This window comes from Xiphophorus hellerii, chromosome 20 (assembly GCF_003331165.1).
Source record: "Xiphophorus hellerii strain 12219 chromosome 20, Xiphophorus_hellerii-4.1, whole genome shotgun sequence".
NCBI lineage: Eukaryota > Metazoa > Chordata > Actinopteri > Cyprinodontiformes > Poeciliidae > Xiphophorus > Xiphophorus hellerii.
Window position 1 is genome coordinate 549,616 of NC_045691.1, and position 24,943 is coordinate 574,558.

The 24,943-nt window shown below is 37.4% G+C and overlaps 1 protein-coding gene across 1 annotated transcript; it reads right to left on the bottom strand.

Moving 5' to 3' along the window:
• Window positions 1-8,941: 8,941 nt before the first annotated feature.
• On the bottom strand, window positions 8,942-23,339 carry LOC116711139 (TOX high mobility group box family member 2-like). The gene is given in 7 exon segments (XM_032550525.1): window positions 8,942-10,073; window positions 11,573-11,649; window positions 11,651-11,722; window positions 11,816-12,223; window positions 15,050-15,130; window positions 21,056-21,286; window positions 23,073-23,339. Coding segments are annotated over 7 exon segments (1,179 nt in total). The 3' UTR covers window positions 8,942-10,030.
• Window positions 23,340-24,943: the final 1,604 nt, after the last annotated feature.

The following is a 24,943-nucleotide window of genomic DNA, read 5'->3' on the forward strand; positions in this document are numbered from 1 at the left end:
CTAGTGTACAACATGTATTGCAATCTACCGGTAAAAAATATATACTGGCTTTAAAATGATCATGATTTATGCCAAATTGTGTGGGGCAAAAATGAGTCCTTATGTTCAAATGCTCACATTTGATTGATACATTTGCAGAAAGCTTCCTTTTTTTAGTGTTTTTTCTCTATTGCACTTAAATACGACTAAAAAACAAAGTCCTAGAGTTTAATGACAGGAGGTATTTATAAGGAAAATTTAAAATGTCTTTCCTTCTGTCTAGAGTTGACAAGAGCTTCTCCAGGGCCAGAACCACATGGTGAGTCATTTGTCTTTAAAACTAATATACATAACAGAATTGGGTTTCATGCTTCGGTGGCTGCAAATATTTTCTTGCAATGTTGTAGTTATCAATGTCATCTATTTTTATGTGTCCATTTTAAAATTAGATGAAGTCATCACAAATTTTACATCGATGCTGCATCCTGCTTTATTTTTGTCTTGGTCACCTTGATGTTGCTTACTTCTCGCTTCACTGTACCAAAGCAAAATAACATTTTTATTTAACTATTGAGTATTTTAATTGTGATGTCTTGTGATTTAGCCAGAAAAAACCTCATAGTTTTGTTTTAAATATAGATTTACTTATTCAGTAGCAATGCTGATACAGTTTTTAATTTCAGTACCAGCCATCCTTCCCCTCCCGACTGATTTTTTTTTTATTTTTAGTATTCATGAGCATATGCTACTGTGTGAAGTCCCCTGTCAATAAATATGCACAGTCTTAATTGTTCCCATCATAATTAGACTACAATTCTGTTCTTTTTGGCTCAGGTGTGTGTCAAAGCTCTTTCTTTTGTCTGCGGCTTGGCACCTCTAATGATTTCCATGACAATCGTTTGAGTGAGTGAGCAAGTGAGAAAGGGAGAGAGACAGAGAGCAAAGAGAGAGAGGAGGTGAGAAACAGTTGCTGGAATAAAGCCCCTTTCTCAATCTGAATAGCTTATTAATAGAGCTGGTCCTGGGCAAACAGATGGCAGCTGCCAAAAACAAACACAGAAATCACAGAAATGAAAAACCCTAATTCAATTAAGTGGGAAGCATTCCTCTCTGCAGCGGTTATTGAGCAGTTTCCTTTAATTTGATAATCCATTTTCAAAAGAAATAGATGAAAAATGTGCTTCCACCCCATCCCCTGAAAACTCTCCTGTATTTTTATCTGAAGCTGACAAGCAGAGAATGCAGAGGCCGCAGGCTGCATGTATGTGGATGTTGGGGAAAAAGGGATTTAAGTCATTACATGGCTCATAATTAACAAATGTAATTAAACTTACTAATGAAGATTTAAAATGGAGCAGTAATGTGAATTAGTGTTTCAGATTAAAACGTCCATATGGATAAGTGAGCTCAGTTCTGTAGTAATTACTTATTAGCAGAATATCTGTTATTATGACTGAAATCAGTAGTCTTTTCTATAATTTCTATCTGTATTTTGTCAAATTAGATTTGCTCTAGTAACAAAAAGACAGTTTAATGGTTTAAGAAAAAAAACTAACTGTTATTGTTGTCTGTTCTGGTTAGTGTGCATAATTTGACAAGGCACATAAAAGTAATTCAATTCGCGTCACTAGACATAGTGTAATGTTCCTGTTATGTATGCATTTCAGTGGGCGGGTTTGGATTTACCAGGGCTCAAGCTATGTGAAAAGAAGTGTATTGAAGAAGAAATGTAAGGTTTATAGCAAATTAATGTGTCATTCAGAGATCAATGGAAGAAAGATTCTTCTTCTTGCATAAAAACTCAGAATAACTTAATCTTCTTGTTCAGTATTCAAAATAAACTTTGCGTATTGTTTAAAAACCTTGCAAAACCTTAATGATATTTTATTAAATTGTTTGAGAATTTAATTCAGCAAATGCCTATGTCAATACAGGCAAATCAAAAAGCAGAGCAGTGTTACAAATAATTTGGAAAAAAGAAGGCCAAGATTTTATTCATTTTCATAACTGGCATAAATGGAGCCAGTATTTAGACCTACTTTATATGCCATAAAACACTATATTCAGAGGAATCCATGTGGACTTGGATTTAACTTCAAGCTTTAGATCTCAATTTAAATATAAAAAAAAATACTTGTTTCTTGTTAAAATTCAAACAAACAATACAAACTATAACTTTACTAAACTCGTTACCCTTTTCCTCACAACTGAGACCAAGGCCAAAACAATGTTTCCAAAAATAATTTTCTCGGATGTTGGCCAAACCAAAATAGATTGAAAAATGTTTAATAAAAACAAAACAAGAAAAATCTTATTCATCTTCTCATTTGCTCTTGCTGCAAATGATCGCCTAGCCTGTCACATACTGAGGGGATCCACTACAACGTTGACAAAACAGAAGTAAAACACTTTCATCACATTCGCTCTTGCAACCTAGTTTTCACAGTGTAACCTTCATCAGGATTTGTATGGAGGCACCTGGAGCTCTCCGTGAATGACTTTCACCAGGATGATTTTTTTTTTTTTTTTTTTTTCAAATTTAATCCCAAGTTAGAATTCAATCCTCATTTTTCACTCGCTCCATGCCTTTGAAGTCAATTTCTCTAAAACCAGTGAGACTGATTGAAAACACTTTGGAGTGATAGAAAGTATCATTACTTAGAAGAGACACAGACAGGGATAAAACTAAACCAAAGAGAGGGAAAACACTCAGGTAGATTTGATTCTAATGAATGCAGATGCATCTGACGAAAATAAATGTCTCATGGGAGGAAAAAAGAAGACCTAAATAGAAGATGAGGGGCTTTAAAGATGAAGCAATTTATTGGATTTGAAATATGAAAATTACAATCATGCACCAAGCATTCTGGATTCTGCAGGTACATAAACACTGTAATTGATGAGGAAGGAAAACTACTTGAGCATGACATACCATGTGTCAGAAACAATGGAGCTCACAATGACCAAACAAGACAATCTTGTTTGTTTGCACTTTAACTTTGGGAGAGCTCAAACCTAAATCAGAAATGAAAGATTTTATTTTTGTCATATTTTTCAAAGCAATAACAAAATATGAAACAATTTTCAGAGAAAAATATAGTTGGAGTCTGTCAGAGTTGGCTTGTGAGAATACTGCATAATTCTTTTATAAAAAAATGATGCTATATTTTTTCTCGTTTTTTAATTACCGGTAGTTATTTTATGCTGTTTACACATTTGCTTAACAGTGGCAAAACTCATTATGATTAATGTGCATAATATGTTTTAATACATGAAAATAAAGGTAAAAATTAACACTAACAATGATGATTTTCAATTATCAACTGTAAACTGAGTGTGGAACAAGATGTTTCTCTCATCTCTAACTCGCCATGTATGGAAAGCTTTCCCCAGATTGTACTGAAGTCATACAATCTTCAATGTATGACTTACCAATATTGTTCATTTGCTGGAGATGGTCTTTTAGTTTCAGTAATCAAGAAATTGTTGCAGATGATCCAAGAGGTCAAAACCTGATTGTACGTTCAAGTAGTCTCTTGTGTTTATACCAGTTAGGAGCAGTCCTTGCCTCGATTTCCCATTCTGGCCATTTTTAGCAAAGACAATCTTCCCTGCTTTTCAGGAGAATAAAAAAGGGACAACAAAGGTATTTTTTACACGCAAACAATTGACAGATACCGTCCTTTTTAAAAGTGAGGTCAGTCTCTTTCCAGCAGACACTTGACAACATAATTTTTCATTGCTATGAGTGAGACATTTTGGTACTTTATCAAATTGCGAGCTCTTTTTCATATATTTTTCTAGAAGTGTGGACCTTTCACACACTGGACAGTGATTACATTTTTCTGTGTTTTCTATATTTCAAAAAAAATATTGAAGAACATCTAATCAGCACTGTTTCAAATAGCGTCTCTTGAATTCAAAGTAATGTGAGTGCGACTGATATGTTATGTTTGCTGTATATTGGCAAAGCTTGTTCCACAGCTTGGTTGCTATGGTACTGATTTTTAAGAACAAGGACCTTTTTTGCCAGCCAAATGGTAGGACTGTCTATTATACAACATGCCAACATGCTGCACTACATTCAGTTGAATCTGTTCCCAATCTGATCTTCAGGCTAATTCAAACACTGTTACATGCCATATGCATGACAGAGACGAATACCTAACTTCCTAAGTAACTACAATGTTATCTCATAACAACTTTTAAATCCCAGACATCTGGAGCAGAACCTCATTTCAATAACATAACCGTTTGTTTCACAAACTCTCTCCATCACGCAGTTATCAGAGGATCTGAGGTGCAGCATGTGTGGGCGATATTGCTCAAACAGAGCAGCTGTGGTGTTTAACAAACATCTAAAATGACTACGTATGGCTGGTCGTGTTTCTGTGGCTCGACTCTGAGGTGATCCAGTGCATAACGAGACCTGCCTTTCACAGACGACTGAAGGGGGTTATGAGAAAATGGTTATATGTGTGGTTCTCGTTTTGACTCATCTGCACTTCATGTCAAGATTTAAGAACTGCTGAGGTGTGAGAAAAAGTGTGGCTTCTTTATTTTAGCTCTTAGTCAAAAGGTTTTCAGTGGGGATGAGGACACATGTCCCATAAAGCCGCCAGGCAAATATGAGGGGTCATGTGAGGAACGAGGGTGGGGGGACTCACTTCTGATTAAGAAGTTTATCTTTGTGTCACCATTGTTTTAATGCCCAGATCCACAACCTAGCAATCAACAAGAAATTCAAAAACATTGACTTTATTTACAGCTTGGTCTTCCTAGAGAGGAAACTGACATCATGGTATATAAACATCCTATAAAATATGTCACAAAAATAGCCAAACTCGGATATGTTTGGCTAACAATATTTGTACTGAGAAATCTTTGCACATGTTGCATCAGAAATCTGACTCTAAACACACACTTTATACAATCTTTGAACTCATCTTACACTGTTGATAGTTTGATATTGAGAAATTTAAATTTGGTTTAATGGAGTCATAGAGAGAAATTCTCCATCACCCGATGTTTCACAATGATTCACAATGATTCACAGGAGAATTATAAGCAGAGAAGAAAAAGAGCTAAGTTCTGACTGTTGCATGAAGGTGCAGCAACAAGTTTGTACGTTATTTGTTAGCTCTATCATTAAAACAGGAAATTGGTTTTGTTTGGCCACCGCATGTAGCAAATAATGGTTTTCAAAGTTTACATTGCAGGTACCTTGGATTACGTCAATATCTACAAGTGTGAAACCACAGTGCTGCTTGCCACACGGCACGGCCCTGAAGATAGATTTTGTTGTGTTCTGTTTGTTTGCTACATTATTTGGTGAATGTGCACAAGGACTGTAAAACTACTCCAATAAATAATTAATTACTGTTTGTTCTTTTAAAAAGGGGGTTTCCACCAATTCATTGTCATTATTTTTTTTTTATCTCATAATCCTGTAATGATTATGATCAATTTGTTAATACCATTCAAAAAAGGTATTAATTGCAATCAGAGTGAATGCGTCTGGATCATTCAACGAGAAATTGATAAATTATGTGCTGTACAGTCAGCAGAAAAAAGAAACCTTAACTGATTCCGAAGACAAAGCGAAACTCGTTTCTTGTCAAAACCGCCCACATTTCCTGCCGTTTGTTTCTCTGTTGCGCCATCAAAGTTGCAACTGGAAGATTTTGGGTGAATGCGACAGCTTCGGTGCATTTAGAGTTCACAACATGTAGTTGAGTTAGGTTTAACAATTTAAACACTGATCACCTAAAATCAACATTTATCTGCGCTAATAATAAAGTCTTGCAGATAATAGAAATACTACTCCTACTACTAACAGAAAATAGCTGGGTATGTCTTTTCTCTTGTATAAATATTGCCCTGATGTTCGCAGTCAGTTTGTGATCTTAGGCTCAAGCGTATGCTCTGGCAGCCTGTTTTCAAGAAACAGGCTGCTTATTCTTGAAAATCCTCAAATGTGGTGAGCTTAAAACAATTCAAGAATAATGCAATAGCTTTCGTAATGATATAAAAGTATTTTTGCTTGATGCCAGTTATTGCCAACAAGGTTATAACAATAAATCAATATAATGGCTACTTGTGTTTTTACATAGGGGCAATATGGGTTAGATATGTAACTACTTTCTCACAATATCTGAAATCATTTGAAAAATATGTTCTATTTTTTTTTTCTCTGGTCATATAAAATAAACATTTTCTTAAGTGATCTACAATATTGAGGTGTGTCAAAAACAATACAAATCCATATGGGATTTATTTTACTGCCCAGTGGATAGATATTGCATACATTAACTACACTTGTAATAGAAATGTCCAGGTTTGACCAGTCTAAATAATGTGTTTCTCCTACTCGATCTAATGTGGTGCTTTTGCAAGTTTTCCAGTTTTCAGAAATAGAAATAAAAGCTTCCATGAATCCCAAATTGTCGTAAATGACCTTTGCACCATGTACAGATGTTACATAGTGCAGTCTGAACCACACAGTTCAGGTTTAATGGGGATATTTTACAGTTTAAACTAGGGACAACCAATAGCAGTGCAGATACCTTAAAAACGGTGATAAAGTTCTTTAGTGCCAAATTGGAAGCTGAAAGTGAGAGTCAAACTTTAGTGTCATTAGCTAGTTAAAGTGTGTGTCAGCATTTTCCTACTGACATGCACATGCGCAACACAGTATGCACCCACTACCCACTGACTAGATATGCTAAAAAGGAATAGAAAACCTGTTTAGAAAAACTGGCTGATGACATTTAACTTCTTTTAAGTGCTCATGGCACCCACAAGCTATGCACCCCTGAACACTTACATTTTCCATCAATATTAATTAAAGACTAGTGACACAATGTTTTTGGCTCTTAATGCTGCTCTACACATTCATAAATGTGATAATAAATCCAAACCAGTGTGTAAAAAATGTATGGACTTGGATAGAAATGTGTTGCATGTGCTTTAGAATTAGTATTACACCTTGACAGATAACATGTTTTTTATTATTGTAATCCACTAAATCAATCTACATAAAGTTATGTAAACTAAAATGGTCAGTGTTTGACAGGATCACATTGAAAACCACAACCATAAATTGCCCCTTTTTCACTACCGTTGGCCTCCCGACTTCAACTTGGGGATGAGGAATAGGATAAAAAGTGCTGACAAGAGTGTCAAAGTGATGCTGTCCCTTTGCAGTATTTATGACAGAATGACTATAGACAATAAAAGTCTAATGGTAGAGTGTGCTCGATTTATATTTTTGTAAAATAAGGGAGATCTCATTGTCACAATACTGTTTTTGTAAGCACAAAGCTCAGGAACAGAGATTACGCTACGCAAAGAAAACACACACTTAGTTTCATATAGGATGATATTCATTTATGTACACAAAAGGCACAGAGCCAAGACTGTGTGGCTGCACCCAAACTCCCTCTTATCTGACACTGCATTAAGAATGTATGACTGTGATTTTCGTATAATGTGTGTCATATCACAAAGTGGCAGGTTTCCCAATTGTCCAATAATGATCTAGTTGCCAATTCAATGCCACCGTAGAAGAAAAGGCAGGCAGGCGTTAAATGAATAAAACATTGAATGTGAGGATCGTGACAGTTTCATTTCAATCTCTTCTAGACTTCTTTCATGAAGTCTCTAAGAAGATGTGTTTGCAATTGGGGTAAAATCAGCACTTGGACGGTTGCCTGAGTTTGTATGCGCATTGGATTTTTTTTTCCCGTACTCTTTATCTCACACTAGACGCCTACGATGCACTACTTTCACAAGCAAAAGCAAAACGTCTCCTTGCATCTGCTCCTCTGTTCGTTGAGATAGTTTACTGGCAATATCCATGCTGGCTGGTGCTCACTGTAGCCAGCCATGGTTAATTAGCTAATGCCACTGGGGCTAAATATAAATACGGGAAACAAAACATGTGACCCCTCTAAAGTGTGGATATAAAGTGCAGAAGAGAGAGTTGGGGGTGTTTCTCTGCTTTTATGATAGCTATTATAAAGTCTTCAACAACAGGTGTGATCGTCTAATTGGAGAGAAGACGACAGAAGATGAAAATATGTCCATGGGGAAATGAAATGACATGTGGTCAAGCTCACTTTTTGAACTTTTTTCTTTATTATGCAGGTCTGAAATAAAAGAAGCATTATGACAGAAAGTGATGCTGCTGGCAAGGAAAGAAAAAGAAGGCAGCATCCAAATATATAAAAAAATAACTAAATAATCATCCTTGTGATCGTCATCATCATTATTTATCAAACCAAAGCAGAGGAATAATAAAATAAGAATAAAAAATACACCTCCATTGTAAGAAAGCAAAATTGATCTCATTTCTTTTATAAATAAGAAAACCTGTTCAAACAGCTGATGGGTAACTAGCAAAAAAAGGAACAATGTAGGAATAACCATTTCAAATATTTATCATTACTTGTTTTACAAATACTATAAACTACAGTTGGCAGTTTTTTTTGTTTGTTTTGTATTTTTTTTACACAACTTAAAATGTTATTGTGTTTGCAGCGACTAGAACTGAAATTCTGCTACACAAAAGAGATAAAAACGAGATTGTCTTTGTCAGCAAAATGCATTTTCCGTTAATCACACAAGAGTTTAAAAACACAACCAAACACGAACCAGAAACTTATAAAAATTACTTGTGATGTGTATGTTCACGTTGCAGGTCCCCCCCCCCCTCCTGGGTGGTGAGGAGACAACATGGATACATTGGTCAGACAGCTAAACAAACGAAGGGAGGGGTGATTATTTTGAGGCATTAATCCCACCCCCTACTTTCCTATCTGAAACTTACATCTCATTTTATCTCACAGCATTTCTTTTCCATCTCTGTGCTCTCTGTCTCTCACCTGCTCTTTCTGTTTACTGGTCTGCAGGACATATATTGTATATTCGGTCTGAATTTTGTCTGAATAAAACAACAACACACGAGTGAGCACAGATTTAATGCGAGAGTGAAAGTGTGAAATACTCCTCCGAAATCCAGCTGCACGGGATTGTTAAATTCACAGGAAAGACTCAAACACAGAGGAGAGTCACACTTACTAGTCCTCTGGTCGCACACACTCATACCACGCCATGAATGGGGTACATTCTAACGTCCTGACGTACTCACACACATACATTAACATACATGTACTTTTAGAGGAACAAATCTATTTGGACTTTTAATTCCCAATTTGATTCCACAAAAGTGATAGTTACAATCACACTGTGACAGCTCAGTAGACCTCTACAGGTCTTTATTAATAATAAAAAGATTTGCTTTGTTTTTCTGTCTCATTCCCCACCAAGCCTTTAATCTTCTGGCCCGTAAGCACAGCTACCATAACATCAAGGCCTATGCTCAACATACTAGGAGTTAATATTTCTCTATGATACAGGGCTTACTAGGAAAAATGCAAAAAAAGAGAGAGAGAAACAAAATAGCCAGCAAGAAATAAATAAGACAGAAACACCAACAAAAGCAAAGAAAACTACAAAAATAGGGTGGAAAAAAGGAGGAACACTTATTTTTTTCTACTTAAAGCTGAATGGGATCCCTAAGGGGTCTTTTTGATGGTGACACACAAGAGGAGCACTCCACAGCCCAGATCAGAGAGGGCTCAGACATATAACTGAGGAGGCATGGAGGAGGAGGACGAGAAGGAGGAGGATGAGGAAGAAGAAGAGGAGGAGGAAGAGAAGGAAAAGGGGGGAGGGATTTTATAAGTGCTTGGCAAATTTAAACAGCAAGAAGACTGTTAATACAATAAGTGGTACAGACAGTAGTCATCTAGTCAAAAAACTGGTCACAAACTCTAGAAACTGCAAGAAATAATAATTACATTAACAATGAAAAATAAACAGGTTGATGATAACAGTTTCAGGAATCTGAATGTGTTTGTGTGTGGCTGTATGTAAAGTGTACACATGATGTGAGAGGAAGGAGGTCGGGGCTGGGTGAGGAGAACAGAGCGGGATGAGAATAGACTCCTCGGTGTCGTCATTTGTCAGCAGAGGATAATCTTCAGTTTCAGGTGAGGTAGAGGGGCTTGTCCCTGCCTATCATGCTTCCACTGTAACACAAGAGCAAAAAAAAAGAAAAGAAATTAAACAAACAAAAATTTGCTGACTTTATTAACAAAAATAAAACATCAAAAGAATGTAAAAATACTTTTTTGTCTTGTTATCATGGACTTGGTTGTTCTACTTTTAGCTTAAGTTTAAGCTTTTTAGAATTAAATAAAAAATCGGATTTCATGAGCATAAAAAAGTATGGATTTTAAATCTGCTATGAAGAAGCAGAGCTTCAATCTCTGTCAATATACAAATGCTGAGGTTATAAGTATCTCTTTATATTAGTTTTTAGTTTTTCTTTTGTCTTAAAATCTTCACTTGGTCTTACAACTCTCAGCCCTTATACAATAAAATCCGAGGCCAACCTCAAACATGTTTGCAAATTGTATGCTTAATGTAAATTGTAATAAGTTACAATATCATTCATTTATTTCAGTAATTCAATTCAAAAAGTGAAACACGTCACACTTATACTGCAATCTGCTGGATTTCCTTGGAGAGACAACTTTTTAAACTAATTGAATCATGAGCTAAACTTAATGAACTGTTTGATAGCTAGGATCAATAAACCTAGTGATAGAAAGCTCAACAGGTGCTAGTACTTTTGGCAGTTAGAGAACAGGCTAAGTGTTGTTGGAAAGTAAATCATCTCCATAAATCTTGTTAGAAGAGGAAAGCTGGAAGTCATCTTTTTTTCCCTGGCAGATCTCAGGTTTCAAGACGGGACACAGGGAAACAACACTTGTAGCCAACGTCTTGGATGTGTCTGTGTGGTGGCTGCTAATGCTGACTGCTGTCCAAATCCTTGAATAGGGTTTGCTTCACAATCCTCAGCTTGGGGCTAGCCCTGATTGTTTGCACCTCCTTCTACAATACTTTTTCCTTCTTTCTATTAAAAAATTCTTCATCATCCTTTGTGAAGTTCCAGGTTCTTTGAGAATTTCACCTTTTTCACCTTATTCTCCTTGTGGAGAGTGTAAAGTCAGTTCCATGCATGTGTAGTTCAACTCCAGTCATTAGTTGTTGGAGGCTGAATTAGCACATTACCTACTTCTACAATCTACAAATTGCTCAAATATTTGATTCGGGTTTTTGTGTGGAGGTCTCTTTTATTTGCTTTTATGGAACATTCTAATTTTCTGAAAAAAACTAAACATTATGTTTTCATTAAGCTGTAAGAAATAGTTATGAAATTAAGAGAAATACATAAGTGAAATAAATCACTGTGTGTTATGAGTCTATATAATATGAAAGTTTTCATTTTTGAGTTGAATTATTGTATTACATTTTCAATAATTTTCTTTTTTGTTGCAATGTATCTGTATTTTTAACAGACTTGGTTTTACAACTTGTCATATAGTTCAATAATCTGACACAAAACATGAATCAACCTTAAGTATTTCTAATAAACGATGCTAAGCCATAGCATAAAACATGTCCGTGAAGTGGACCGTTGTAAGACTATAACTTTTGATCAATTGATTGCGTATACACTGACCTGCAGTGGTTGCCGCACTCCCGATTGCAGTATTCTCCATCCCACTCCTGGGTCTGAGCCACTCCAGGACCGGGCCCCAGAGCCAGGAGCTCCTGGTGACTGGGAACCCCCAATGCTCTTCTGGTACTCTGACTGGAGGTGGGAAAAACCCTAAAGGAGATAATTCACAAAAAATTAAGCAAAACCCCTGAGCAGAGATCTCATTACACTCATCATCAGATTTGTCTCAGTTTATTTCTGTACCTGCTGCCCTGGAGGTGGGGAGTGAAGAGAGGCCTGTAGCCCCATCTGGTGAGAGATGATTGGCTGGGACTGGACCTGCTGCATTCGGATGGGCTGGTTGAGGAGCGAGCTCTGGTGCAGGGAGAGCTGCTGGTGGGGGTGAAGCGGCGGGCTGATCTGGAAGGAGGAAGGTGGGGAGGCACTAATGCTGGGCAGCATTGGGGATTGGCTGAGGGTCTGTGACAGAGTGTGGCGTGGGGCGTGGCCTGCATAGCTCTGCAGGTCGGTTAGAGGGAAGGCCCCGGGTCCCAGGTATGGCGATGACGGCTGTGGGGGAGGTGGCACACTGTACAGCGAGTTGGTTGGCATCATATGTGGAGAGGCCTGGCTCGTTTGGGCAGTTTTATTCTCCCCAGGGTCGTTATACGTCTAAAAGCAAAACAGGACAAACCAAAACACAGTAATTAATCTCATTGCAAAAGAATTTCACAGATTAATCAGACTTTATTTGATTAAACATAATTTGCTGTGGATACTGCTTTACAAATGTGTAACTACAAAGTTTATCCTCCTGACTATTTTGATGCTATCATTATATTTGCAATCTGTTATCATGACTTAGCGGCAGCTAAGTTAAGATACAAAAACTATTATATATGTATATTAGTGTGTGTGTAGCTGATGCAGAAACAAATGCCAAAAAAGCTGTGATGTAAACAGAATTTGCTCAGCTTTGTGCCAAGCTTCAAACAGATTAATGACTAAAACTGGGGATTCTTGATTTCCTTTATAAAAAGCTGGATTTAATTCTATAAGGATGTTTACCACTGTGTTACATCACAACATCTTTAAACAGGAGTGTTGTAAGCCATAAAGAATTTAAACTGTTAATCGTTTATTTGAAAAGAGCAGAGAAGAACTGAGAAAAGAAAAGAGGAGTACTTTTTTTAACAGATTTCTTAAATCTTTGTCATTAAAGTGTTTAATGAGAAAATAAAACTGGCAAAAATCTGTTTCAGAAGATCATAATTTTGCAGTTAATAAAAAAATAAAATGGGAAATTGGGCACACAATACTGATTGGAGCATCCCTTCATTCAAGGGCATTTAATTAGTCTAATTTTAGTTTATTCATAAGATGCAAAGGAGATATCAACATGTAAACAGCAGAGGATAACACTGAGTTTCCTTTGTGTTTAGTTCAGCTACCTCTGCGTTATTCACCTTCCCTCAGTCTTTGTGTTTTGCTCTCCACAGCTGTTACAAATTTCTGGATTAGCTCACCTGTATCCAATACCCTTCTCCTTGCCTCATTATGTATAAGCTCACTGGTTTTCATTACTTGTTGCTGGTTCATTCTGTTATGCCGCCCAAGCTCCGTGTCCTGCTCTGCCTTTGATCCCCCCTGTAAGTTCTTTTGTTATCTCATTATTAAAACTCTACTTATTTCAGGCACCATCAGTCCCTGCGTTTGGGTCCTTCATTAATCACATAATGACATTTTTACCTTAAATTAAAGAGCTTAGAGTATGTTAACTTGTGTCCACTCTTGTTATTTCTTCATCTTCTATTTATTCATTAACTCCACCCACCCATCCGCCCACCACTGCATTCATCTACATCTATAAACATTCACTCAGCAGGTCTCTCAGTCTCCCTTTCTTTCCCTGGGGAAGATGCAGATGCATGTATGAAGCACAGGGATTCTTTCTCATTAACTGTCAGACTTACTAGAATGATGTGTGGTGGTCTGTTATTTAGTAATGGCTCCCATCCAGCCAGCCAAATCCCTCAAATAATCAATGGAACGATATGAAGGAGCAGATAAAGCAGGGGGACAGGAACATTTGCAGGGGTCAAGTGGAAAATGAAATAAGGAAGAAATGAGGTGAAGGGAGAAGGGGAAGAGTGAGATGATGGATTTGATTTGTTAGAGCTCATTTTTAAGTGGATAGTCAAAGAGGGTGTATTACAGTAGATGGAGTGGAGATGGTTTATGCTAAAAGACATTTTATCTTTTTAAACTTTTTTTTATTTTAATTTTCAGACACAAGGGAAGGGCCAATGGTATTTAGAGGTGCAATCAAACTTTTTGTTCTTTTCTTCTTACATAAACTGACAAATGTCACAAAACAAAAGGGCAACAGGTGCACACACAGGATGTAAATCCTTCAAATGATCCTCCAATTACCTCCAATTCCACCCACCCCAATTCACTCTGAAAAGACTCCTTCATCTGTAATTAAAAAAAAAAAATAAGAGAGTCATTTTGAAGGATGAGGCTCAGTCCTGCTTTCAGATGGCTCCTCCTGAACGAGAGAGCGAAGGTTTGCAGGTTTATTTTTGTCTGTCAGATTTTTTTTTTCTTTGACTCTCAAACTACCATCATATGGCATCAATCAAGCCTCTGCATAGGATACCCTGAATGTGTAATCGCACTAGAGACAAGAGATGAGAATAGTCTTTTGAGTAGAAAGTATGGCACAGTGAAGAGGCTGATGAATTAACTATTCATGCCTTAATCAAGGTGCTTGTTTTCTGCACATGAGCGTGAGAGGAAGTGTGGCGTCCCATTCGGGGGAGGAGGGCTAGAGAGGGCGAGGAGGAGGAGCTTGGCAAATGCTAATGTAATTTAGATCTCAATATGTAGAACAATGTGGGGACAGATATGAAATGAAGTTGGAACAGTGCTACAACTGCTTTTAAGCTTCATACATGAGCTCTCTCTTTTTGCACAAACATGATCAGTCAAAAAATGGTAATGGTCTGGACTTAAACTGCTTCAAAGAGAGGGCAGTGGATGTGAGCAAACCTCAGCCAACACATTAGCAGCCCACCGGGGAGGAACCAAGCACCAGGAGGACGGCAAATGACAGGTAATGTCCACTCCTGCTCTTACACATGCACGCTGATGAGCAGGCACGCAGACGTGCACTATTACTTTTTATTTCTCCCCAGGTTACAAATTGAGGTGTGTTTCAGGCCTAATTTTCCCTGTTTTCTTTGGAGCACACGCACAGCCTTTCTCTTTTACCTCCACTCATAAATACATTTACATATTGACATGATAACATTGAAACATGCATTGTTATTCAACTCAATCATAATGCATATATATGTCTACATGAAGACGTACTAAACCATCTTTGTTGTTAGTTGACCTTTTCTTTGGAATGAGAGAGGAATTCTGTCTAATTTATCATCCCTTATATTGCAGCTGACCCATGTATATCAAACATGTGACCCCCACTGTTACCTTGGAAACCAGACTGGCTCTGTAGGCGGCCAGGGCTTTCAGGTACTCCTTCTTAGCAGCCTCTGTTTTCCTCTTGTAGCTCTGCAGGAACAAACACAACAACAACAATGTTTGATTACAAGCCGATACTAAAGGTTGCAATGACCCTCCGTTTCACACTGACTGATGCGGATGAGATTCGGGGAGTCAGGGCTGAGATGGAAAAAAAAACAAAAAAACATTTCACATGCATTTGCCGCACAATTATCAGGTCAAGGAGATTTTTGCCCATCTGCATGATGCTGATGCATTCGAACCATTTGCTTCTTGAAAATCCAATTCAGCTCAAAATGAAATGTCAAGAAAGATTCTACACAATAACATGAAAATAGAAGTTAAACGAGGAGCGAAAGCCTGTTTGTCGCTCTGCACGCTTCTTTTTCAGTGTTCTTCTCTATTAAGGCTGTTGCTCATCTCTTAATCAGAGCTGATGTCGCAGCAAATCACTCAGATGTGAGAGAGAGAGAGAGAAAAAAAATAAAAGAACTCAAAACAGCTTTAGCAAAAAGGCAATCTTGAACTGTCTGAATGAACCTCAAATGATGCGTTGAGACAGGGAATTCAAGTTAATGTCATCACATGTCACTCACGGCCTGTGTGCAGCTGCTGCTGCCTTTTTCATGCAGCAAAAGAAAGTGTCAGAAAGTCCACCCTCAAATCAATAGAAAAGACTCAGATCTCAGCATTTTAATATGAAGGAGGGCACTCTTCTTTGCGTGAGTGAATGCAGCGGGTAATTACTGATCCTCTATGAGATACTGTCAGTGGCTACATGGGCAGGGTCATCTCTTCTCAGAGAGGTGGGGTAGAATAACCATTAAGCATTCATGGGTTGCCAAGTGAGCATAGGCTGGCAGCCGCTGACGCACGCACTCAATAAACAAACAAGCAAACAAGCAAGACAGCAAACAAAGCGGGATGAAGCCGGATACAATCTCTTGCTCAAACAGCTGATGTTTATCCTCTCACTCATCCATATTTACAATATTATCATTATTACCTTGATATACAGCAGCATCCAAAAGTATTAATTCCCCTGTTTTCACATTTTGTCATGTTACACCAACACCTTCCAGAGAACAGTTCAGTTGTAAGGAAATGAAGCGTAAACTATAGGCAGTAATCGAAAAGTCAGCCAAGAATCGCAAGCTAACTCTGGAGGGGTTGCAGAGATCCACAGCTTAGGTAAGAGAATCTGTTGATGGGAAAATATTTTGTTGTGTGCTTCACAATTGTAGCCTTGGTGGTAAGAAGAAGTCATGGTTGAAAGAAAGCTGTAAGAGTTCTTTTAAAGTTGCTATACGCAAATAAGCCACGTAGAAGCCATAGCAAACCTGTGGACAAAGATGCTAAGGGGAGATCAAAAATGAACCTTTTGGCCTGCCTGCAAAATAATCATGCAAAGTAACACTGCCAATCAGAATTAATCAAATAATGAACATGGTGGTGGCAGTATTATGTTGATGTAATGGAAAAGAGCTAGAAGATAAAAAAGGGAAAATTTTAGAATAAACTCATTCATGGGTTCCAAAGGATATGAGTCTAGTGAAAGTTCACTTAGACATGTTGCACTGGTTTTACACAGCACTGAGCCTGGAGGGGAGGGAACTTCATACCACACTTCTGTTTTCTGTAAACTTCTGTAAACCATGTATCATTTTCCTTCCGCTTCACAGTTATGCACTAATTTGTGCTGTTTTATCAAGCAAAATCCTCATGCAATACATTAAAGTGTGTTGTAATGCAGCACAATGTGAAAAAATTTCTGCAAGGCAATAAATGTCTATACATTATGCAGCAAGCATAGGAAAATACTGTCAATTTTCCTAAAGTTTTCAAAATCATTTCTTAAGTCACTCTTTGCATCTTATAGACTAAAAGTCTTTGCTTTTATTAACTCAAACTACTCCCAGCAGCCTTAATTTCAAATTAATTTAACACAGCTAATGATCTATGCAACGACAGATACTTTCAAGCAAATTACTATGCCTAAGGATGTCTAATTATTCCAAAGTGAGTGGATTCATTAGTGGTTGAAGCCGTCAAAGGCTGCAGGTCAGTATGAATTAAAAATAACAAAGCTGCAAGGAGGGATAGCATATGCCTCCAACGTAATCCCAGCACAGAGGTGTCCCATCTGAATTAGCCCCCTAATTGTACCTTAATGAATTGTTCTTGTTTGATAACCAGTTAATTACAGGAGACAATAACCCTGCGCCCTGCTGACACCGATGGGAATGATTACCCTGCGAACGTAAAACCAAATAATCGGTGAGAAACAGAAGTAAGGGTGGGGATGGTGGCAACCGAGGATAAAATGAAAGACATACTAAGTAGTAATGGATGAGAAATGTTAGAGGTGTAAAGAGGGGAGAGGAAAGAAAAACTAACATAATAAAAGTGTACAAAATCTGAGCCTAAACAAGGAGTTTAAAATCCAAACATGCAGCTTAAATTAATTGACAGTCTGTTTTTGTTTTTTTGCTTTTTTTTTGGTCTCTGACCTTTCAAAAGCACACAAATCCAAAACATGGACTCAATTAAATAAAGCTAAGGTTTCCCCTCACTCCTACGCAAATCCATTATCATTACCCCCCTTTTCACTGTTGTAAAAACTGAAAATTGATCTTAATCTCAAATAACAAAAACAAGAAAAGTGTTCTTTTATGTTTCTGGGGCAACATTAACATGTAGGCACCTTGAGGAATAACGCAGCCCAAATAACCCATTGATCTTACACTTTAAAGCACAGGTCATTGGAACCTGCATAACTAGAAAAAAATATAAAGAAAAAGAAAAAAAAAATGAACATAAACATGTCTTTGTTATGCTGTACTTTTGGATAACACAGGGGAAGTAGAAGAAACATAATGAAGATCAACAAACAGGATCACAAGCAAAAAGCAAATGATAACAGTGAAAAAGTGTTGATCTTGTCCAATTCAAAGGTCTAAAACGTGCTTCCTTTATTGCATTTATGTGAATTTTTGCTGCATGGTATGTTTGAGAAGCGCTATAGATAATTGGAAACAGGAGCTCTGATCTAGTTAAAACAAACCTGTGTGTAGGGGAAGGGTTGTGTTTACATTCTGGTGTTCCTGCAAGGCTCCAGAGGGTCTGACTGAGACATTAAAGAATACACCTCAACAGTGATGATGTGACGACCGCATGTTGGAAGGAAAAGCATAGTGGTGTGTATGTAAACAGATCAGGAACAGTTAACTATAAAATTGAAGCTGTATGTTGAAAATGTTTTCAGGAATGAGAAATTGGCATGAACAGCTTTCCTTACAGATGCAATTTACGAGAGTTACAGCAAAGAAGATATGTTTTTGTAGTTATGGACCTTTGAGGAGACATTTTAAGGACTTTATTAAGTGTTATTCATACCCTTTGAATTTTTGGGGGGATTTTTTGCTACCATTAACTTCTGTACATTATTTGGCGTTCATTTGGTAGATGCACACAAACTAATGTTATATTGTAAATTGGAAGGAAAATGCTAGATCCTTTTCTTTATAATTGAAAACGTTAAAGAAGGCAATGAAGCACTCAACACCCATGGAGGAGCTGCAGAGTTCATCTGCTCAGGTGTGAGAATCTGTCAACAGGGCATATGTTAATTTTGCTCTCCACAAATGTTGTGTTTACGAAAGAGCCGAAAAAAATCATTGTTAAAAAAAAAAGTCTAAAAAGTTCATTTTGCAGGTTGCAACAAGACATGCAGAATACACAGCAACATATGGAAGAAGTCAATCTGCTCATAGGAAACCAAACCTGAATCTTTTAGCTTACAAGCAAAAATTGCAATGCTGCAATACGCATTGAACACACCATCTCAATGTGAAATATGGTAGTGGCAGCCTCATGCACATTGTTTTCTTCAGCAAAGATAAAAGCTCTCTGAATTGATAAAAATCTAATAGGGCTGAGGTTGAGATATTTTGCAGAGCTGTAGTTGTGATGAAATGTAGTTGTTAAACCGTTTTAGCTCATGGGAGCTGACAACATGCTCAACATACTTCTTACCTTTTTATTTGAAAATAAATTTAAAGTAATAACACATTGAAAGCATAATTTTCCATCCACTTCAGAATTACATGCTGCTTTTGTGTTGAACTATTTCATGAAGTTGTCAAGATAAATGACAGTGGTAGTCTATTGTATTAATTAAAGCAATCACGGGGTTATTGCCCAGACAGAGTGCTACATTTCATTCGATAATGAATCATTAACTCAAGTTAATTATGTGTCCTGTGAGTTGACACGTCTGATTAAACACGTGATGCAGAAATAAAGAAATTAGCTGTAGAGTGGCACGCTAAATGGGGCAATTTTGCTGCTGTACTACTAGCTTGTTAGTTGTGTTCCTGTTTTCCTGGTTCCACTGTGAAGGACAAATGCATGTGAAATGTGTAAGAAGGAAACAGAAAATTTAAACAGTGAAAAAAATCGCCAGAAGACAAAGGGTTAAGAAGCACAAACAATAACATTTCTGGAGCAGATGTCCTTGAGGGAAAACCAAGGACGAGGCAATTGCTAATCTTGTATTCCCAGCATGATCAAATCACCAGGCAACAGATATAAATAAAAGGACAGGAAATGAGGAATTCACATTCAAGGGTGTCAGCGGCGAAATGAAGATTCATGGTGAAGAGCCCGGTGAAGGTGGCAAAAATTAACTACAAATAAAAGGGACAGCCGGCCTCCAAAGTCCGGCGTATAAAGCAGGTTCGGACGGGAAAGAAAAAGACACATGCTGGAGAGGGGCGCTGCAGAGAATGGGCTGCACTTTGTCATGGAGACAGGTGCTTTTATTTGACACCCAATAGGCTGTGCCTCTGACTGGATATTCTAAAAATATGAGTCTGCGCACGATCATCAGACTGTCTCATTTTCCGTTCATTTCACACTATCATTTGTTACCACAAAACACACAGAAACCTATTCAGCTCTGTTGGTCTGGAATGTTTGAATGAAATTGAAACTGTGCTCCATTGTGGGAATCAATAAACTGCAGTAAATGTTAAGGCGGTTTCATACGCACAGGTCGGGGTGTAATAAAACCAAATTTAGCTGATTACATCTACACCGCTGATGGCTAAAAACAATGTTTCACTTCCTTCAATAATCACATTTAATTCTGTACTGATTGTGAATGTGTAATCCAAAAGTAAACATATGAAACAAGAACTAAAAGCTTTTCAAACGTGATTGTAAATAAATAAATGTGTCACGTCTCGCTGTCATCGAAGCTGTTTTAATGCAAAGCCTATAAAATCTATTTAATCTGTACAAATGCTGTTTGTTTGTACTACTTCAAAACTACATTTTCTTGCGTAAGTTTATCACACAGCAAACAAATAAGAAGCTCAAAGACATGTTAATAAGGATGCTTATGAAGAAGAAAGAAAGTGTACCGTAAGCTTTGTAGTTCTCTTTGATTCAGTGATAGCAGTGACTGGTTAACAAGTAAAAAATTTATATTTTGTGGGAACAAGCTACAATGTTTATCTAATTTTATCTGCTAGATAAACCAGTGTTTTTGTTTCACCATATCTAAAAGTTCACTTTAAAGTTTTCACATTTTCAGTTTACAACTTACAACCACAAACTGTTGTATAGTTCAGTGAGATTTTATGTAAAAGATAAAATATGGCATAATTTTGAAGTGAAAGAAAATTTATACAAGTATTAAAATTTATTGCACAAAGAAAAATCTGAAGTGATTAAACAGCTTTAAAAACAATCGAAAACCACAAAATTCATTGCCCTCCTACAATCCTACCAAGACAAGATGTGTGTATGAAGAGTGATGGTGTGTGGTGGAAAACTATCACTGAACATCATGTGGCCTGAACACACCACAGTATGAAATTCCGTGTGTGTGAAATGTGAAACAAGGCATCCAAAGCATTGTACCTTTGAATCATATTTACTCAACTGAACATGCGTGTTTTTGTGTACCTGTTTCTGCTCCTCTCCCAGTCCGTCCCACATGGAGGCGACTATCTTGGAAACATCTCCAAAGGTTGCGTTTGGATTCTGTCCTTTGATGGCTGCCTGGGTGTCTCTGAAGAACAAAGCGTAGGCTGACACAGGCTTGGTCGGCTCATTAGGGTCCTTCTTCTTCTTCTTCTTTTGGGGCTTGGGCTTGGGCTTCATCATCTCTGAAGATGGCCGTTTCTCACCCGTCATCTGGAAGACAATCAGTGCACACACAACACAGAAACGGCTTATTGATACTGAAGTTGGTTTTAGAATTTACATGTACAAAGAAAAGAAAAAAAAAAACTTCACCAAATGAATAATTGTAAATGTGATGAATGCCTGTAACACTGGGTCCTGGTGAAGCGTGTAAACTTAATTAACTCTATAATTTGATTGCTCAGTTCAATAACCAACATTTGGATATTGCAGCAATGTTTCACTGACAGAAACACTTTCACAAGTTGACAGAAATTGTCTTTTTTCTCTCCTAGAGCACTTTGTCAGAAATATCATGTGCTAGTTGAATTTATCAGACCTTTTCAAATCTTTATTTTGCAGTTGCTCAGCAAGTCATAAATTCAGACTTTTCATGCCTGGGCTGAAGGGAATTTTAAATCGTCTGATGTATCTGCTCTGGCTTTGATGTGGTCTCAGAATGAATTGGAGAGAGCAAATGGAATTACTTACTGATAGAAGAGATGGTAATCATTTTTATTCACATGCGCCCTGTGAAGCCCGGCAGAGATGTATAGGCCTAGAAATATATTTTTTAAACCAAAGCATCCCCCATTTACTTATACTGTATCACTACGAACTGCCGGCTAAAAAGAGATGAATCTGAAACATTGATGAGATGGCAAAGTCAGTTATATACTCATCTGCATTCCTCCTGATGAAAACTGAGCAGTAAAAATGGATTGTGGCCACGGTGCATAAACAGGATCAGGCTAACAAAGATCTGCTGTTGTTAAAAGACATTTCAACAAAAGCAGAATTTAGAGTCAGACTTTAAACCTGAACATGACTAAAGAAGCGGCAGAGATCTGAACTGGTAAGATGTGTATGATTTTCCGACAAAAATGTTATTCAAATACCAAAAAAAACAGGAAACCTCACCGAGTATTCAGTTCTTCATAGAGAAATGTTTATGCATTGATATTTAATCAATTTTACCTCTGAAAAAAAATATATATTCACAGATGATCAACACATTGTGCATTGTATTAATCTTTACAGAAAATATTTTCTAGCTGAGCAAAAAGTTAGAACACCCTACCATTTCATGGCTGTTCTAAAGATCTCAGCTTTGACTCAGTCAGGGACTTTCCATTTGTTATTTCTCAGCTAACTTCTACATCAGCTTGAATTTTCTGACAGAATGTTTTTAAGTTTTCCTCAAGCACCCTTTGATGCAAAGTAGAATAGTATGATGGTGAGATCGCCAGATCCTGCCGTTCCCAAACCATGACATATCCACCTCTATGCCTCACAGTTTGTGTGACTGTCTTTTCCTGGCATTCTGTGTTTGGCTTATGTAAAACATGTAACTTGTTCTGGTGTCTGTATAAGTAGATTTTATACTAATTTCGCCAAAAAAGCATGATTCCAGAAGTCTTGACTTTGGATGTTTTTTTGTTTTTTTGCTTGTTTTTTTTTCTGGCAAATTTTAAATTGGTCTTATTTTCCTTAGAGGGCAAAAGTTTCCGTGTTGCAACACCTCCTATAAAAGTTAAACTTGTGCACTCCCTTTTTGACTTATAAAGAGTGTGTTTTCAACATTCAAAAAACCAACCAAACGTGGCAAGACACTGAACTTAGTACTAAACTACCAAGCAATTACACACATTAGAGTGGTGTAATAATTTTAACTCCAGCACCAGCAAAATTATCAAAAACTCAAAAATAATTTTGAATTCCTCCAAAATGCTACTATGCTGGCCATTAAACCATATCAGACAAGTCCCTGCCTCTACTAAAGAAGCCACATCAGTACCTTTGAATGAGGATCTGTCTCCTCCTCCTGATTGGAGCTTGAAGGAGAGGGTGTGGCTGATTTACTCCCAGGAGGCGAGGGGGAACCATGAGGCAGTGCGCTCCGGCTGACCTGAGGGTTTAGCTGAGACAGTGCGCTCATGGGGTTGGGCAGTATCGGAGGTGAGCTGTTTATCATGGGGTGGTTACGGGCAGGATCGTAATGAGCGCCGTCAGGGTGCTGGTGATGGTGTTGCTGTTGGTGGTGGTGCAAAGCCATCTCCTGCATCTGGGATGAGAGAAGAACACCAGCTTTACTATCTTCTCTGCTCAAAGCAATAAATGTTGCCAATTAGCCAAATGTGCAAATATTTTTAGGTGGAGATGACATTTTTGATGTGATATAGTCTGCATAATGTTTGGGAAAAAAAAAAAGAAACGCTCACGGGACTAATGTAGACTTGAACCCTTTAATATGTACTTGCACATTCTAAATTTTTAAAACTTTTCCTTAAGGTTTCCTTATTTTGGGGGGCAAAATGATCTAGCACTGTCCAAGGGTCTGAAATGTTATTTTCTATGGGTCGTTGAATGAAACGGAATGCACTAATGAGTCACATAGTATCAAAGTAACTATTATCCTCTATAAAACAATTATCTAGTTTCAAGAAACACATAGAACAAATTCTTATTGAAACAGCATCACACACACCCATTAATGCTGAAGCTTCCTGCTAGACCAAAAAAACTAACTTATTTTTGATTTCTCACTCGACTTGTTGGTTTCTGTGCCTGTTTTCTATTATTTCGGTTCCTCACATTGCTTTATCTTACTGTTTGTGTGGCATCTACATTTGATCTTCAAAAGTTTGGTGTTTTGCATCAACATATCAAAGCGGTCAACCAAGGGTCTAAATCTAATTTGATATTAGGTCCAGTTAACACAGGAATGTTGTTAATTTGAGTTGTATGACATTCAATGAAAGATGTCAGAACTCTTTTTATAAGTAGTCAGGTAGTGTCAGCTTAGAAAGTCAAGCCAAAAGCCATGAGAAAATCCATTCCAAACCGTACAATTATACAGGTTGAAACTCACTTCAGGTAGACCTGTGGTGAGGCAGAATCACTGCTGAACTAGCACTTTGTAAAGAAAACATTGGCCATCCTGCTAGTGGTGATGGTGGTGGAAAAGAAGACTTCCTTGCACTTAATATCGCAGCAATTTGTTAATGATTTGCAGCTGAAGCCTATCACCGCCATCTTGCTTGGAATGAGCTTCTTTACGTTCCTTTAAGTTTTATTCTGATTCCTCCTCTTTTTGAATCAGTTAATGATTATGTTTTAGAACATGTCAGAAGATTGTATTGAAAGAATCTTTTTTTTTTTTGTAGCGTTAAAGGGACCAAGAACTGAGCAGTTAGCATCTTTAGCTTGTTGACTGACATAATAACAGCCAAATCCCATCACTGAAAATATTTATCAACAGTAAACAGAAATATTTCAGTGCTACTATAAGTTTTTGTTTCACCAAACTTAGCTTCTCTGGCAGTAGTGCTTTCTAGGCAGTAGTTCTGTTTCAACTACTATAAGCACTGGCTCTGTTCTACTGGTTCTATGTCAGTATTAACTTGAAACCAGTCCAGGAAAGAAACACATTTTTAAATATCCCAGGATATACAGTATGCCACAGGATATATGCCACAATAGATGTTCAGAGAGGTGCGCGATTTACAGGGTGGGCTCATGGAGACTAATACACACTTTAAATGTGAGTTGTTTTTGCTTTTGATTTGTAAAATTTATGACAATAAAACATTTAAACATCTACCTTCAATAATCATAAAAAGCAGACCTGCAGAAATATCACAATAACAATGCATGCCATTTCCCAAT